The 17604-nt window shown below is 31.2% G+C and overlaps 1 protein-coding gene across 1 annotated transcript in view; it reads left to right on the top strand.

Moving 5' to 3' along the window:
• Positions 1-2793: 2793 nt before the first annotated feature.
• LOC111613591 overlaps positions 2794-17604 on the top strand; it is a 22665-nt gene continuing 7854 nt past the window's right edge. Inside the window, exons 1-5 of the mRNA XM_023354949.1 lie at positions 2794-2889; positions 13787-13847; positions 14895-14924; positions 15008-15096; positions 16541-16633. Coding sequence (XP_023210717.1) covers positions 2794-2889; positions 13787-13847; positions 14895-14924; positions 15008-15096; positions 16541-16633 — 369 coding nt within the window. The remainder of the gene's footprint in view (positions 2890-13786; positions 13848-14894; positions 14925-15007; positions 15097-16540; positions 16634-17604) is intronic.

The raw sequence follows: 17604 nt of genomic DNA, 5'->3' as shown, positions 1-17604 counted from the left end.
GGTGTCAGTTTCCCCTATAAAAAGTCCACCCTCCGTGGCAGAACGTCCAAGTGTTAAGCGTAGAAATATTAAAAAATCTCTGACGTCATATCGACTCACCCCGTATACATTTCTTAATTCCTCAATTTATTTATGTAAGAGATTAAATTCATCTCTACAAATCTCGTGTAATATATTCTCTGTGGCTTTTGTCAAGGATTTCTTAATAACAATTATTAAATAAAAAGTTTATTTATTTATATATTTCCTAAAAAATAATACCAAAAGATTTCGAAAAATTTATTATAAGAAGATTACAGAGATTTTATTTATTTATAATATAAGTAATTAATGAAAAATGAAATATAATGAAATAAAAAAACAAATAATTTCTAAGCTTTATATTTTGCTCTAAACGCCATACTATTTAATTATGATCACCCAGTACTTACTATACTACATCCTGTACTTACCCTGTACTTCTATTGATATAAAATAAGAAAACAAACAATGGAGGGGGGTTTAGATTCGTAATGATGTGACAAATTTGTAACAAGAGGAGGGAAAAAATGTGCATATAATACTAACACGTACGCATTGGGTGTAGCAAATTTATGAGGTGATAAAATGGCGAGTATACGTTATAAATAATACAAATTTAAACTTTAATAATATTTTCATCTTCGTCCTTTTCTCGAAACAAAGTGGAAAACGTTGTAAAGCAATGCGAAAATATAATAAATAAATCATTTTTAATTATAAAAATCGCCATTACTGTATAAAATTATTTAAATTTATAAATAAATTAATTATATTACTTAAAATTTAAATATATTTTTTAAATGTTTATATATAGAAACCTCGAATTAGGAAATAATTTTCTTTAGGAGGGAAAAAAAAAAATGTTACAAAGGAGTAACCTTTTAGTAATTATCTAAATTCACAGAGGAATGGAAAAGACCATTCATCCGAGAAAATAATGAATAGCTGCACTGATATATGTGTAAAATAAAGAATACTTTCAGCACTCTTTCATCAAAATCTCTTATTTTTACTTCCCAACCTATTATATATAACAAATGGGAAAGAATAGCCAAGGATCGAAAAATCACCCCTCTAACACTTTTACACTTTATTTCCCCTTGTTATGTGTACGTAAGTATTAGAATAGTGTCAGATTTGATCCTTTAGAATTATGGAAATCCTCACTTTTTGTTATCCCTTAACCCAATAGAGTAAAAAGAAAAAAGAATTCTATGGGTGTGTCTTTCTGTGTGTTTATTTATTGTCTGTATTTCGTGTAATATCTCAGAATGGGGTAAAGATTAAGAGACGAAATTTGGTAGGGTAGCTTGTATATTAGAGGTGTTGATACTGTTAAATTTTAGTGGTTAAAGGTCGAGGGGGTGGGGAGATACAGCAGATCATGTGTCATATTTCGAGTGGAGTAAACTCAATTTGAAGGGGTGCTTTTTGTAGAAAATTTCTGAAATTTTGCAAGAAGGCTTGTTTATTAGGGGCACTGATGGTATGAAATTTTTATAGTTAAGGGTAGACGTGATAAGGAGATAAAGGGGATCCTGTGTTATATCTTTAATGGGTCAGACTTAATGAAGATTTCACTGGTAACCTAACCTAACCTTTATATATAATAATATTATAGAATATTATTGTAGTAGAATTCATTTAACTTTATTCGGTATATTTATTGAAATTAATGGCTTAGAACTTTATTAATTACAATAATTTTCAGAAAGTATCACGAATTATAAACATTATAAAGCGATTACTTTATGATTATTAATTGCAATTAAGTTGCCTTTAAATAAGCAAAGATAATTGTATATTATTGAAATGTACGCAAAGCATTAATTATTGATTATAATCTAAAGATAATAACCATTCTTATAAATTCTAAATCCATGTATCAAATTTACTGTATTTTCGGTGTTTATCTATAATTGAAAAATACACTTTAAAGTAGCGAATTATACGGCAATTTTAAATTGTAATTACATACCAGCTGTTATAAAACAATGGAAGCTTCCATAGGTGCGGGGTATACAATAAGATAGGTTATACAAAGATTATATTTTCCTTCTAGCAATTTCTAATGCGATTATACATTTCATTTACGAATTAATTAATTTAATTCTTTACCTTTTAACGCGGTGTTTTCTGCAAAATTTCATGTGTTTTATGCCTAAATTTAAAAATTCCAGATAAATTTAACAATATTCGACACAGCTAAACACGTTAACGTGTAAATATTGACTAAGTAAATGCGGTGTCTTTGGGTATTCACGTAATTAACTATTGAAAAGTTATGTGTAAAATTATTATACACGTACAGAAAGTAAATTTTATATTATAAAATTATATTTAATATATTGTGAACCTTAGGGTGATGATTTAGATACGTGTTAAGCTTTCAGCAAGAGGGAAAAGGATTGATTTCTGCTAGAGGCGTGTATCGTCCTTCTTCATCAACTAATCTTTACGTTATTCCTTAAGGATTTAAGTGAAAAATAATACCCTAAATGTTATAAATTTCTTATTTTAATCTTGGCATTTTTACATTTTTTTAAAACAAATTATAATAAAAATAAAATTCATGACAATTCGTTGTTATACATAATTTATTTTATGAATGAACAATAGATTTCAGCGAGGGTTTTACAAACAAAAATAATGTTTGTAACCCCTTACTAGAACTTTATAACTTTATTATATAATAAGCTTATTAGTTTATTATATAGTAAACTAATAAGGAACAATGAAATAAGAAAGTGATGTAACACAATCAATAGAACAATGAACAGCACACAGGAGACTGAAATGGGAACATGTACAAATAGACGAGGAATTAATAAAGCTGGTTTACAAATGGAGAATGAAAGGAAAGAGATGGTAAAGATGGGAACAATAGGGAGGGTGAGGATCTGGTCACAACAAGGGTGACGTCTTTAAAGCGGGCATGGAGACGTGTTAACTGTTTCATTTTTAATCAAAACTCGATAAAGCGCTTTCCTAAATAAGGCTTTTATCCATAATGCGCCAGTATGTGCTTGGTAACGAATTTTTCCCTTCAGTATTAAGTAGTGAATCCTCCAGCATTTTTGTGTAAGAAAATGCTAGATTCTCTATTGCAAACGCTATTTTTTTTATACCAAATTACGTGACTCCTCTTTCTTGTGCATTGGTAGATATAGAAGGAAACACATGGAATCCCCTTGAAGAGGTTCACGCCTCTCCAATGATGCTCTTTATGCCATTATGTATCATAAAATAACTTTATCTTTCTAATACCTTTGTAAGGAAAAATAATGCTATAGTATGGTTTATAAACAAGATAATTCTGACTCCTTAATAAAGAATTTCCTTTAAACAATAATAAATTCGTTGGAAAATTATATTATTAATATTTCTAATATTAATTCTTTTATTAAAACATGAATTGTGAGAATTTTTTATACAAGATGAGTCAAAAGTCTCTACACAAAGCCTGATGGAATACATTGAGGACGTACAGTACGTGTGCGTGGAGGCATTTTAAACTCTTTTAAGGCACCAGACTCAATTTATTTAGAGAACAAAAGTAATAATGAGCAATAAGATAGGAAGCGAGGTCTTCAGGTATTCCTTTTTCACATTACACTGAAGAAAATAAAGAATTGTAGAAGGATAAAATTGAGAGATCCAAGGTTGAGGAGCGCAGTTGAGAGATCGAAGCTTGTGATTGCAATAATTATAAAAAGAAAAAGAAATTAATAAAATGCTGAGGTGAGCTATTAAAAAGCCAGAATGCATTCCAAGGATATTAAGTGTTAACCAATTAACATTCACATTGCTTTCAGTACGTGAAGGCGTATTGGTTAATTACGTGTGCAACTTAAGGGTGGATAGAATGGCGCAATGTATTACTGTACACGATGAGGAGAGAGGGAGCCGAGTCTTTCTGTACGTGAAATTTTGTTTTAGTAGTATTAGTGTTTTCTTTCAAGCTTACTTAACTTAACACACTACAATTAGAAAATAACTGAAGAACTTGTAAAGATGTTTTTTTTTTCAATATTTAGGAACCATGAACATGTAATTGAAGAAGTTTACCAAAAGTACAATGATTTACTTTTGGCAAACCCCAGAGAGTGGGATGAAAAAATCAAAAGTAGCTCAAAAAACTGTACAATACTTAATGGGAATTAGGGGGTCAGGAGAGATGACGGGATAAATAGTAGCTAAAAAACTGCACTGATTAATGGGAAGGATGGGATCAAGAGAGTGGGAGTGAGTGATAATAGTTAGATTGAAAAACTGTGCACTAATTAATGGATGTTCCCCTAATGGGCAGTTAAAGATAACATATTAACCACTATATTACTTCCGAATCATTTTGTATATTAGAAGTCCATTGATTTAGGAGTATATCCTGCTTATTGTGGTCATTTAAATCAGAATCAGATTTTAATAAAGGGGATTATTATAAGATTAATACATCTTCTGTTCGTTCATTTAATAATTTTTCTATTTTCGTACAAGAAAATCCTTCGAAAATATTATAATTTCGTATTTTAATAAAGGAATAAATTACAATAATCTGTTTATATTTGGTAAAGAAAAACTTATTATAGCGATAATTTTATTAATGAATTGTCTTCGATTGTTTATGACTTGTTTTATGAACCATATCTTAGCATTATTTTAATCACCTTAAGATATTTAACGAGTTATCTGTAAAAATAAATGAATTTTATTGAAATTAAGAATGTAGATAAATATCATTCATTCATAAAATAACGTAAAAAAGATTGTAAAATAAAGAAATTTCTAAAATAAATATTAATTTTGTAGCGTGTTGTAGAGCATTAACGAACGAAAGAAGATTCACGTGTACTAATTCCTCGTTACACTACTTTCTTCCTTTTAATAATTTAATTTGTCACTCTATTGCGGTCCTTGCAGAATTCTTTGTGAGCCTGTTCGTAAAAAAAGGCCCTCTTACTGCACACAAAGAGGAGATAGTTATAAAAAGTTTAACTCTATCGGGTCCAGTAGATTGGAATTTATGGAAGATCTAACCAGAGGAGGGTACTGTACTTCCCGGAAAGACTTTCTACGATAAACTGGCTCCTGTTTAGGTGTAGACACGTGAAGAAACACGAGAAATTAAGATAATCCAGACCGTTGGTGTGGTGCGAATCCAAATGTTTAGTGGTTTTATCCACTCGACCATAAATAGACAGATAATGAAGAGAATTTAGATCATTTACAATGGAATGCATATGAAATTTGTAGTCACTGTTTAAAATGTCATTAACACTACAAACATTTAAGTTTTATAATGTAAGAATAAGCAACTTTAGAAAAGCAAAATACAGAAATTCTTCAACGATTCTTTTCATTCCAATAATCAAAAGATTTCCTATTTTTCTATTTCTATTGCTTAGAGCAACCAAAATTGTTATTAGAAAATTGTTTTCTACTATTCAATTTTTATCTATTTTATGTTATTTTTTGCTTTTCTATTGATTTTTTCCAGATATTTCCTATTATTTTTCTAACCTTCTTTTTCCCATGCGCTATTATTAAATTTTAAACCTGTAAAGATTTATTAAATTAAAAATAATTATGCTACAAAACTTTTTAGTTAATTTTCAAAATTAGTGCTCTTATTTTAATCCTATTATTTTCTATAAATACTTGATTTTACCATTTCTACGTGATCCAAGAATTTGTCTACGTGATCCAAGAATTTTTATAATATGTCGGGCCCATTTCTCACCACCAGACCTCCCCCAATGTGAGCCTGGTAGAAACTAAGATGGGTAAAAAGGCCCCTTTTTAAAAGCCACAAGCAGAAACAGTTAAAAAAAGGATGAAGGACATACCTCTAAATGCCAGCCAGTTGGTTAGATGAGAACCCATGACCAACTAGTGTTTAATATCATCGACTGGGCCTAGTAAAACCCTAACGCGTCAAACCGTCACGTAACTGATAACGATTAGCCACGGTGAATATCCCCAATGTGTGACTGATAAGGAGCAATCCTTATCAGTCACGTGTTTGGGATAAGAGAATAAAAACAGCTTTAAAATTCTTGTTTATTTGAAAACAATGATTACAATAAGCGAAGTGTTATAGTGTATTTAAACTTCTAGTACTTCCACGTGAATTCTACATCGTCGACTGTGTGTGGATGTCACGGCACGAGGCCTGAAAGGCCTANTTTTCAATGGAATGCATATGAAATTTGTAGTCACTGTTTAAAATGTCATTAACACTACAAACATTTAAGTTTTATAATGTAAGAATAAGCAACTTTAGAAAAGCAAAATACAGAAATTCTTCAACGATTCTTTTCATTCCAATAATCAAAAGATTTCCTATTTTTCTATTTCTATTGCTTAGAGCAACCAAAATTGTTATTAGAAAATTGTTTTCTACTATTCAATTTTTATCTATTTTATATTATTTTTTGCTTTTCTATTGATTTTTTCCAGATATTTCCTATTATTTTTCTAACCTTCTTTTTCCCATGCGCTATTATTAAATTTTAAACCTGTAAAGATTTATTAAATTAAAAATAATTATGCTACAAAACTTTTTAGTTAATTTTCAAAATTAGTGCTCTTATTTTAATCCTATTATTTTCTATAAATACTTGATTTTACCATTTCTACGTGATCCAAGAATTTGTCTACGTGATCCAAGAATTTTTATAATATGTCGGGCCCATTTCTCACCACCAGACCTCCCCCAATGTGAGCCTGGTAGAAACTAAGATGGGTAAAAAGGCCCCTTTTTAAAAGCCACAAGCAGAAACAGTTAAAAAAAGGATGAAGGACATACCTCTAAATGCCAGCCAGTTGGTTAGATGAGAACCCATGACCAACTAGTGTTTAATATCATCGACTGGGCCTAGTAAAACCCTAACGCGTCAAACCGTCACGTAACTGATAACGATTAGCCACGGTGAATATCCCCAATGTGTGACTGATAAGGAGCAATCCTTATCAGTCACGTGTTTGGGATAAGAGAATAAAAACAGCTTTAAAATTCTTGTTTATTTGAAAACAATGATTACAATAAGCGAAGTGTTATAGTGTATTTAAACTTCTAGTACTTCCACGTGAATTCTACATCGTCGACTGTGTGTGGATGTCACGGCACGAGGCCTGAAAGGCCTACCTTTCAGGTATCTACGATATAGCAGTAGAACTTTCAGGCCTCAGTGCGGGGTAATACACAATCCACAATTAAGGGAGACAACATGGAAATATTTGACACTCACACCTGAAGATCCATAGGGAGAGTTGTAGCTTTTTCAACCAGATGCAACGGTTACCATGTCACAAAACTATTGTTTTAATTGTGAAAACAATTAAATTTTACAATTTACTTCGGTATTAAAATTAATTTCCCGAGTAAACTGAAATATGGATTTAAAAAAAAACAATTAACAATAGTTATTACTTTAACGACTTCCACCGGATTGAAACACAAGTTAATGGTGTTTTACGCAACACGTGTTAAGGGACCACAGAACGAAATTACACAATAGAAACAAGAGGTCATAAGTGACTTAATACGTAGTATACGTCATTAATGAGGGAGATAAAAATAAATACAGACCTCATAACATGACAATAAACGTTTTATTTAATTGTTATATTCGCCACATGACGATTCTTACGGCTGCACTAAAATGTTAAAACCATCACGAGAATAATTACATAGCAAATGTGACAATTAAGTAAAACGTTACGTCAGAATCAAGCCAATAATGTAAACACTAAAAGTTCAAATTAACTGAATTATCCATTATGAAGAAGCTGAGTGAATGCCAGTGACAATGATGCCGTTACGTGGTTAACGACATGATGTAATTACATATCTACACAAATGACATCTGTGTTGTGTTAACGTCTGCAAAAATTACAAAGGCCTGTGTTGTAAGATATTTACAGTCCCATATTATGGAAGATATTAAGAGGAATGGTAACTGAAGTAAGAATTAAAAGCGTAACTTTTGTTGGTATGCCATGTAATTAAGTTCGTTCCCAATCCAGATATGCCACGTGACTCTCTTCTATCTTCCCACTCCCTCGACCTTTAACAACCAAAATTTAACAGTATTAGTGTACTTAATACACGAACCTTCCGGCAAAATTTCAGAAATTTTCGACATAAAGTACGAGAGTTATGAGGCTTCAAAGTATGGGAAGAACCCCACTTTGTTAAGGTTTGTGGCACCCCTCCACACACGAATTCTTGCATTTCTGGACCTTAAACGAGTCCAAAAATGAAAAAAATTTTAAGGGGAATGGCCAGACATTTCCTCTGTTTTATATAACATCAGAAAAGTTAATAATGAAATCGTGTAATTGTTTAAGGTTTTTAAAGATTAAAAAATTCATAAATTTATATTCTTTAATATCAACTTAATTTTTTCATTTAATTTTTTTAAAAAAATTAAATATTTTATATTAAAGTTTAAGTTTGAAAATTGTTTTTGAACTTTAAAGCTTAAAATTGACTTCAATTAATTTTAAAAAGTACAAAAGAAGTTTTGTTATATTTAAAATTTTTCTTTCGTATTAAACTATTATGATGTCATTTGTCATTTTTCTTAAATTTTTCTTGTTAATTCACTTAAATTTACTTGATTTTTAAATAAATTATTTATTAAGTTATAAACTCTTTTCTTTTTCTTTTCTAAAATTAAATTATCGATAGAAGGAAGAGCATTTTTCATTATAAAATTTCAAAATACACTAACAACAAAAGTCAATTATGTTAAAAATTTATTAAAAAATTAATATTTACACAAAGATATTTTCTAGGAAATTAACTTCTTCGTTTGTATGTCTGTCTGTCTGTCTGTCCTTCCTTAATCTCCAAAACTGAGTTAAATAGGTAATTTGCAGGAAAGGTATGATGTACAGGGGCAAGACATTGTTAATGTGAGGTGGAGAGCTTGATATTTTGACTTAGTAAGTGTCTTAAAGTAGTGCAGTGTTTTGTTTTCTGTTTTAAATGTTAAATACTTGTGTTAGTACAGAAAGAATTCCCTTGTAACGATATGCAGTATATGAGCATTAATGGGCATGTATCTAGAGATTGTGCGTGTGGGCAAATGATAGGAGTAATCAACAGTTATATGGTTGGAACAGATTGGTGCCATATGTAGCCCGATTACATGTGGTTGGTCTGTTGGTTATGTCGTATTAATGTCTTACTGGCTGGTACCAATCGTAGCCTTCAGTTCTTTCGTTTTGTGAATGAAGTCTGTGAGTTTATTCCGTAAGTCTGCGGGGTTGAGGAGCCAGTTTAGCCCAGCCCGAAGACAATCTTGGAAAATTTCGTTGCGTTGATCTTCAAATTCTTTGCTGGTGAACATGGAGTACATGGCGTCATTTTCACTTTTCCCTGTCACAGTCACACTTGTCTTCGATTTCTTTGCCGAAACGGTGTAAATAGGAAGCAAAGTTCCCGTGCCCAGTGAAGGCACTGGATAATCTCGGTGTTCGGACTGAAGTATTTTATATTTTTAAGATAACTAATTGAAGGAATGAAACTATGGCAGAACCTCCCAGTATCTGCTTCATCCCACTCCTTTTGCCACTGTTCAATAACTGTTTGATTAATTTGTTGTTTTAATGTGGTTGCAGAGAGCCTTGAATAGGTATGATTCGAAGGCAATGTACGTACTGTACATGCCGACTTGGCAAGTTTGTCGGCTAACTCATTGCCCCCATGACCCTTATGTTTGTGCAGTCTTTATCACTTCTGCAGCTAGGAGTGAAGAGTTCCTTTGATGATTTAGAATGTTAAGAGCAACCTTACTGTCCGTAAGTATACTAATTTTTCCTTTGTAATAGTTACCTGGCTTACGCAGGATTGCAGAAGAGAGACTCTTTCTTTGACCTCCTTCCTCTCCTCAGTTCTAAGGTTTGATTTGTGGGTGGCGGGAAGGAAGTCTAGAATCCTCCGCAGTTGTTGTCCGGCTTCGTAAAGACTGTATCCTCTGATGAGCAGGATGAGATAACTTGGGTGCCTGTGAGTGTTGAACGTTCAAGAGACTCCATCGTGAGTAAAACATCGAATTTAGCGAAAATATAAGAAAATAACACCCGTAACGAAAAATAAAAAACTCACACACACACACACAACTGATAGTCCGATGATCTTGCCATTCTATAAGATCCGGATTGACACAACATTTATACGGAGGGGTTGATCTAGACCCTATTGCAAACCACCTAGTTTTTTCCACTGTGTGCTTACCCGAATCAATAAATGGGTACACAGAAAAAAGGCTTCTTAATTTTGTGTATAAACCACAATTTATTAGAGATAAGGAATTGCATGTTTACTAGTTGTGACACTAGATTAATTACAATCCGCATGCGACGATATGGCCCTTTAATCTAACTTAAACAGCACAATTCACTACAGAATGCCATCTCTTTTCTGCATCACGGTAACGCAATACGTTGGAATTTTATCATCATCCTTCTCATTTAGTTACTTTTATACACTATAAACGGGTTTTTAACTAAAAGTTATCTTAAAATACATCCGCTTTAGAAAATCTCTGGAACAATTTAATGTAGAAACCACCTCGATACAACATTCTGCGTTATATCGAGGTGGTTTCCTGTATACAAGTATATGAGACATGTTTACTCATATACAACACGTTTATATACAAATTACTAGCGATTTTTAAAGGTAATAATTTAAAATTTAGACAAACCTGTGAAGAACGGACACTGACGAGTCCGTCGTTTGAAGGTTGCTTTGTGCGCTTTTTCTGAAATAACGTTTGGAGGTATTTATTATTGCCGGTTCCACCGCATTCATTAACTGTATACATCCCGTTAATGTGCAATGGGTTTAAAATGGCTCCATATAAATAATTTAATTATAATTAATCAAAGTTATCGCTTGATTATAATTATATAAATTGATATTTAGTATCTACGAATTGTAATTCGCACTTAGTAATATTCCATATAGCGTAATTCCGCTTTGTTAAATGCGAGTGGGATGAAGGTGTGGGCACGTGCCAGATGGTCAACTAATTAATTAATTAATTAATTATTAATTAGTTAGTATCACGTGAAAATGGAATCGTTTTCTTTTAATATTATTTAATTAATTGATTTAATGTAAATAATTGATTGGATTGTGAATGATCATTAATCATTTTAATCGATGTTCTCGTTTAATTGTTCTCGAAAAAAAAAAAAATCTATAAAGTACGTGTGTGTGTCTGACTGCAGGAAAATATACAGCGATAATCAATTTGAAATGATACGTTTTCATCTGGATTTATTTTATTTATTGAAATATTCTTTATTTACTTATGAAATGTATTGTCACAGCTTCACGTTACTTTCTTCAAAGTTAGTTTTTTGATCGTCACTCATTCTCTCTTCCCAATTTTTTTAACTTTGTTCTTTTTCAGTCCAATTCCTGACCATTTCCAACTCTCTCATTCTTTGAGGTCCAATTCTTAATCCGTTTTCATTATTTTGAGGTNCCCTTTCTCACTCTTTTCTGAGGTCTAACTCTTCACTCTTTCTCTTTCTTTTGGATCCAATACTTAATCCATTTTCATTATTTTGAAGTTCATCTTCTGACCCTTTCTCACCCTTTTCTGAGGTCTAACTCCTCACTCTTTCTCTTTCTTTTGGGTCCAATACTTAATCCATTTTCATTATTTTGAGGTCTATCTTTTGACCCTTCATTCTTATTTGAGAGCCAAATTTTTTTTTACCTTTTCACTAATTTAGCCTAATTTTTTAAACACTTTTTCATTCACTTACTTCTTTTAGGATCGTTTCTCTTTCTTCCTCCTTCCTCCTTTTTTCCCCCCGTTTTAGGAATATATTTAAAATGTTTCGTCATAAAAATTAATCAAATTGGCACGAAACGTGATTAATCAGTAATATTTTGTTGCAGTAAAACCCCGCTTTAACGACTTAATTACTTCCTGCAACATTGTCGTTAAGCAAGCACCATCACCCCCAAAAAGTCGGTGTCATAAATTGAGATTACGTTCGTGTAAATATAATTATAATTATACAACACCACGGATATGTGACCAATAAAAAAAAAATAATAAGGCATTTAATAGGGTCATAAATGGTAAATTTGTACAAGTGGTTAAGTGGATCTTTCTGTACTTTTCCCTGTTGTACATTAAAATGTTCGCAATAACCAAAACAAGTCATAAATTAGTTCGGGGGGTAATTTTTAATGTTATCGATGAACTTTTAAACGATGCCGTAGATTTTTCTATATACATTCGAACCTCGATTTAGCGCCAATTGCAATTTAGAGCAAATTTAACTTCGGTTTAACGCTACGACGAGCTAATTTATTGCTACATTTGTTCGCTTCTGAGATGGATTGTGGCGTTAAATCGAAGTAAATACTGATGCGTTATATCGAGGTGACTGTTTAAACGTTTCAGAATGACGTAATTTGTTGGGAGTAATGCAAAATACTATATTTAGTAGGCCTACTTCACAAATTGTGAAGGTTTCACCGTTTAAAGCATTCGTTGGCGTTATATTAGGGTTTAGATATATATATGAGATCGCTATATCGAGGTTTAGCGGAAAAAACAGAGAAAGTTTTCGTTAAAATGAGAATTTCTTGAGAATTTTTTAAAGAGTTTTTATCTAGATTTACTTAATTTAGTTAGTTGAATCTTTCTGCTTAATTAAAATTAAATTGTATTTTATTATAATAAAGTTAAATGAAAACAATTAATTAGTGGAGTTAATTCTTTATATATCTGTTTAATTTTTTTTATTAATTTAATAATATTTAATTAACTTTTATGAGTACCATTTAGATACTAAAGATTTTCTTTTTAGCCTAAATTTAATAATAATTCTTTTCTGGCTTTTTATATAGTAAAACCTGTCTAAACCGGAATATTTTCTTCCATTTTGGCAGGTTTCCGTTTTATTAAGGTTACTATTTTGCACAGGTTTTAGTGTTATTTAAATGTATAAAGGTCATAAAGGGAAGAGAACAGATTACAATTAAAAAGTTTAATTGCATTTAAGCCTGTATATTAATTACATTCATATACAATCGTGTGACAATACGCGCTTCAGAATAATTACATTTAAACTTGTTTTTAAAAGACCACTTTCTTTAGGAACTATTGGTGGTTGTAAATTAGAGGTTTTGCTGCTCGGAACCTGTCTAAAAGACCACTAATTTAAATAAAATTATTGTCTGACGTGTACTTTTCCGACACGCAGCGGGAATTTTCCGTTTCGACAGGTTCTAATTTCTATGTTTTATAGGAAAAAATACTACAATTCATATCTAAAACTCATTCCCCCCGATATAACCCGTGTAAACCGGACTCGGGGTCCGGTTTACACGGGTTACACTCTATACAGTTCACAGAGAGAGGAAATTTTTGAATGAATTTTAATGACTGTTACATCAAAAAATTCCGCTTTACTCAGGTTATGTTAAGCAATTGTTGGGCAGAAAATCTTCTGTTTTCGCGTTAGAAGGGTTTTCCCATAAAATAATTGTACTATTACACTGTAGTAGGCGATACATGTAGTTTACTATTGATCTGTTTCACGCTTTGTTTTCCGTTAAGCCTTGTCCGTTTTACGCAGGTTCCGCCTTAGACGGGTTCCGCTTTAGACAGGTTTTCTATATCTTATCATTAATTTAGCATTTTATAATTGTTTTAATATTTATAAAATATGAATCAATTTTATATATTTTTATACTGTGTTTTTATTTTTATTTTTTCAGACTTTTTATACTTTAATATTGACTGCTAGTCTATTCAATATGTATATTAAACATTTACCTGGTAAGTATTATATTTAATATTTTAAAATTAATACAAAATATTAAATTATTTAAAAAATAATTCTAAAGTAGATATTGGAAACTGTTTAATATATTGAAGCCATTTGAAACTTCTTAACTTTATTTTCTCCCGAAAAAAAAAGCATATTTTTTGTATTGTTTATCAAAATTTAATAGGAAGAAGCTAGGAAACTTGATAAATTTTATTTATTAATGGCAAATATAACGTATATAATACATAATTTATGGTGTACATTACAAGTTTTTTATAACTTCTAGCTGATTTTAAGTTCGTTTTTAAGTAGAAATGATGCAACACATCTTACGAACACAACACAACTATGGACTAATCTACATCTAAAGATCATACAACACATCTAATTGTGTTTTAGATTGTAATTACGAGGGATTCTGTGCGAATAAAGAGGAATATATTCGATATAGCGCCATTGTTTATTCAACACTCAAAGTGTGTCGAAGGGTTAAAATTGTATACATAAACAAGAAGAAGGGAGTGAATTTGGTTGAATGTTGACGAATTACTAATAATTAACTTCAATACGGGGTGCTTCGATATAACGTTAACGAAGTTTGTTAAGCAGATTTTTAGTGGCAAGTGTTTTCCCTCGTGCAATAAGTTGTGGGGTTGTCAAGTAGTACGGTCCTAATGTTAATATGTTTAGAAGCACCTTTATGTGTATATATATAGGCTATAAACATGATGATGATGATCTTCATCATCATGCAAACGTTTTAATCTTTAAATTTATTTTCAGTTAGGTATTATAACAATACACAGTCAAACTTCGATTCAGCTCCACTCCCGAAATAAGCCTTAAATCGAGTCTAGCGTTAAACCGAAGTACCTCATATAACGAAATTTATGAGATATTTACGTATTTTGGTGATAGTAGTATCATTTACAACACAAATAACCAAGTATTTACCAGTGGCGCTATATCGAGACTTGGCTGTATATTGTTTATTATTATTATTATTATTATTATTTATAAAATATACTTTTTATTTTGACTTTTTTTTTTATTAGATTCTTCGCAAAAGTCATTCAAAAACTTAAGTAATTATTTCTTTTGTTTTTAAATATCGTTAAGACAATACACTACTGTTAGTATTGTTCTGAATAAAATAATATTTTTACAGTTCTTCTAGGAGTATTTAATCTATTTTCGACAATATGTGCTGGATTATGTGTTATCTCATCCGTCCTTTTATTAGTTGGCCTGTGTGTGGTAAGTGCTTCTGCTCTGTTCATCTATATTATTAAATTTCTTTGCTTCCAGCGCCAAATGTGCGACTAGTGGCGAGTGTTGGAACCATCACCAGCACTACTATTAAATTATTTAAAAATTGTTTGTTTGTTTATAAACTTTAAGCAAATACAATTAACAATTAACTTCCTTAAAGTACTACCCCTATTCAATAAATATTTAGTGGCCCAAATTCAACAAAAACTCACCGCTAGGGCACAATTGGAGCTGCGAGCGATAAACCTTTCACGAGACATTTATGCTGTAGTGATGTAGATAATGCTGCTCGTGCTCCTCGTTATGTTTTGTACGCTGTTACGTAAGTTTGACGTCATTCTTACAGTTTTCTTAAGAGATGTGTGTGAAAATAACGTCAAATTGACGTCAAAGTAAACATTATATAAACAAATACTCCATTTATTGAAGTATAAATGTCGTATTGAATAATATTTTACCTCATTCTACGCCATTTTTAATTTATTCTTCCTCCTATTCGCATCCTAAAATCTTCCGGGATGCGTTTTTATATCATGATTTACAGAACGGACATTCTGACAATCGTGACGTACGCATTATCTCCGAAAATGATGTCAGCGATTAATTTACAGTGGAACGAACTTCTTTTAAATATATAAAACTACACACAAACTTGGTATTGTTGTTTATACATTATTCACATAGAAAATAACAGTAGAATTGACCTTTTTATAGAGGATACTGCTCCACCTCTCTTATGTAAAAACAGTAAAATAGTATTGTAAGAAAAGCATGTATACGTTGACAATTTCGGGACAGATTCTATTGTTTATAATGTCGCCCTTATAATAATTACACTGGATTTTAATATTCGAAAATCACAAATACTATTGTATTTGTTTCTACTTTTTGGCATAGTGTATGTAACTGGATTATTAAGGGGGGGAAGTACAAAAAGGTATACACTTCTTGTTATATATATAAAAGAGAGCACGTAATGTCTAACTGTACACTGGATTATAGATCGAATTTCTAGTAAATAGGGATTGAGAAGCGGAAACTATTATATTGTACTAAGAAAAGACATTAAAGTATTTACAGAAAACAATGCCAAAATAAATAACTCCAAATATAATGGGGATCGTGTGATACACACGACACCCAAATAGGGACCATTTTTATATAGGAAGTCCTCTTTTAGGCCATCCAAGTGTTGGATTATACAATCAATCTACCCTAAAGATATTCCCACTTATTGGGAATCTGGGTGCCACAAAATATGGTGTAGTGCAGGGCAGATAATTCTACATAAGTAAAGAAGTAGAGGGTGACACTATTGGAAAAATAAGAATAGATCATGCTAAATTTATATATTATAAACTTTTTTTCCTACGTAAATCTAAAGCTTTGTGAAATGAATTTATCTTAACAACCATTTTGTTGTATCTAGGATAACCGTCTGATGCTTCTACCCTGGATTTTCTCCGTTTCCATAACGACGTTGTTGGATGTGATTTTGTCCTTTTACTTTTTTACTGAAACAGTAAGTACACCAATGTCAGAATTTGTAATTCGCTGTTTATCATGTAAAATGTAAGTTCTAAGTTCGTTCGATACAGCAACAAAATTCCATTAGATTTAAATTTAAATATATATATATACATCATCTTCTGTTTACAAGAATTTATTTACAAAATATTTTTGCGGGTAGAGACATCATTTATAAACCATAAATTGTGAATGAATGCCATAAGAAATCAGGATTCGAACCCGCAACCGTGCTTTTTTGGCAATTGTTATATTTGTCATTGCTATTAAAATTAAATGAATATATTACAGTCGACCCCCTATAACACTTGATTTTTTTGTTTTATATGAATTCCATGTTGTACGAGTCACTTAGATTTTACAAATACGTGTTCCGGGCTGTGAACGGCTCACGTATTTGTAAAATATAAGTGACTCGTACAACATGGAATTCATATAAAACGGAAAAATCAACAGTGTTATAGGGGATTGACTGTAGTTTCTTTATTGGAAATAAAGATGGGCCTATATACAGTAAGTGATGGTGCACGGTAGAATTTAAAACTTGCATGTGAACTGCCTTGATTTCGAAATATATGCCTTAATTATAAGAAAATGAAGGTTAGAAACCTGAAAATTCTCGAGGAAAACGAAGAAAAATTGCAAAAAAAAATATAGAAAACAGAGCAATGATACGTAAATGAAGATAGTTTGGTTAGGTAAGTTGTATAGAAATTGGAGATAAAGTAAGCAAGATAAATGCCAGACGTGGATACTACTTTAACCTTAAAATAATGTGAAAACGTAACGAAAAAGTTAAATAGACATCCGCCATTTTAAACCCAAATTATACACAGAGGTATTGTTGACGTACACCTAAAGATCTACGCACTCTCGTTTGTTAAAAACGAAAGGAAATATTGTTTAAAAATATACTTTATATAAAATATATTTTTAGTAAATATATTAAAATATTTTATATTTTAA

Source organism: Centruroides sculpturatus, unplaced genomic scaffold (assembly GCF_000671375.1).
Source record: "Centruroides sculpturatus isolate CEXI.00-Female unplaced genomic scaffold, Cexi_2.0 scaffold2, whole genome shotgun sequence".
Lineage (NCBI taxonomy): Eukaryota > Metazoa > Arthropoda > Arachnida > Scorpiones > Buthidae > Centruroides > Centruroides sculpturatus.
The sequence above is the reverse complement of the archived record's forward strand: the minus strand, read 5'-3'. Positions and strand labels throughout refer to the sequence as shown.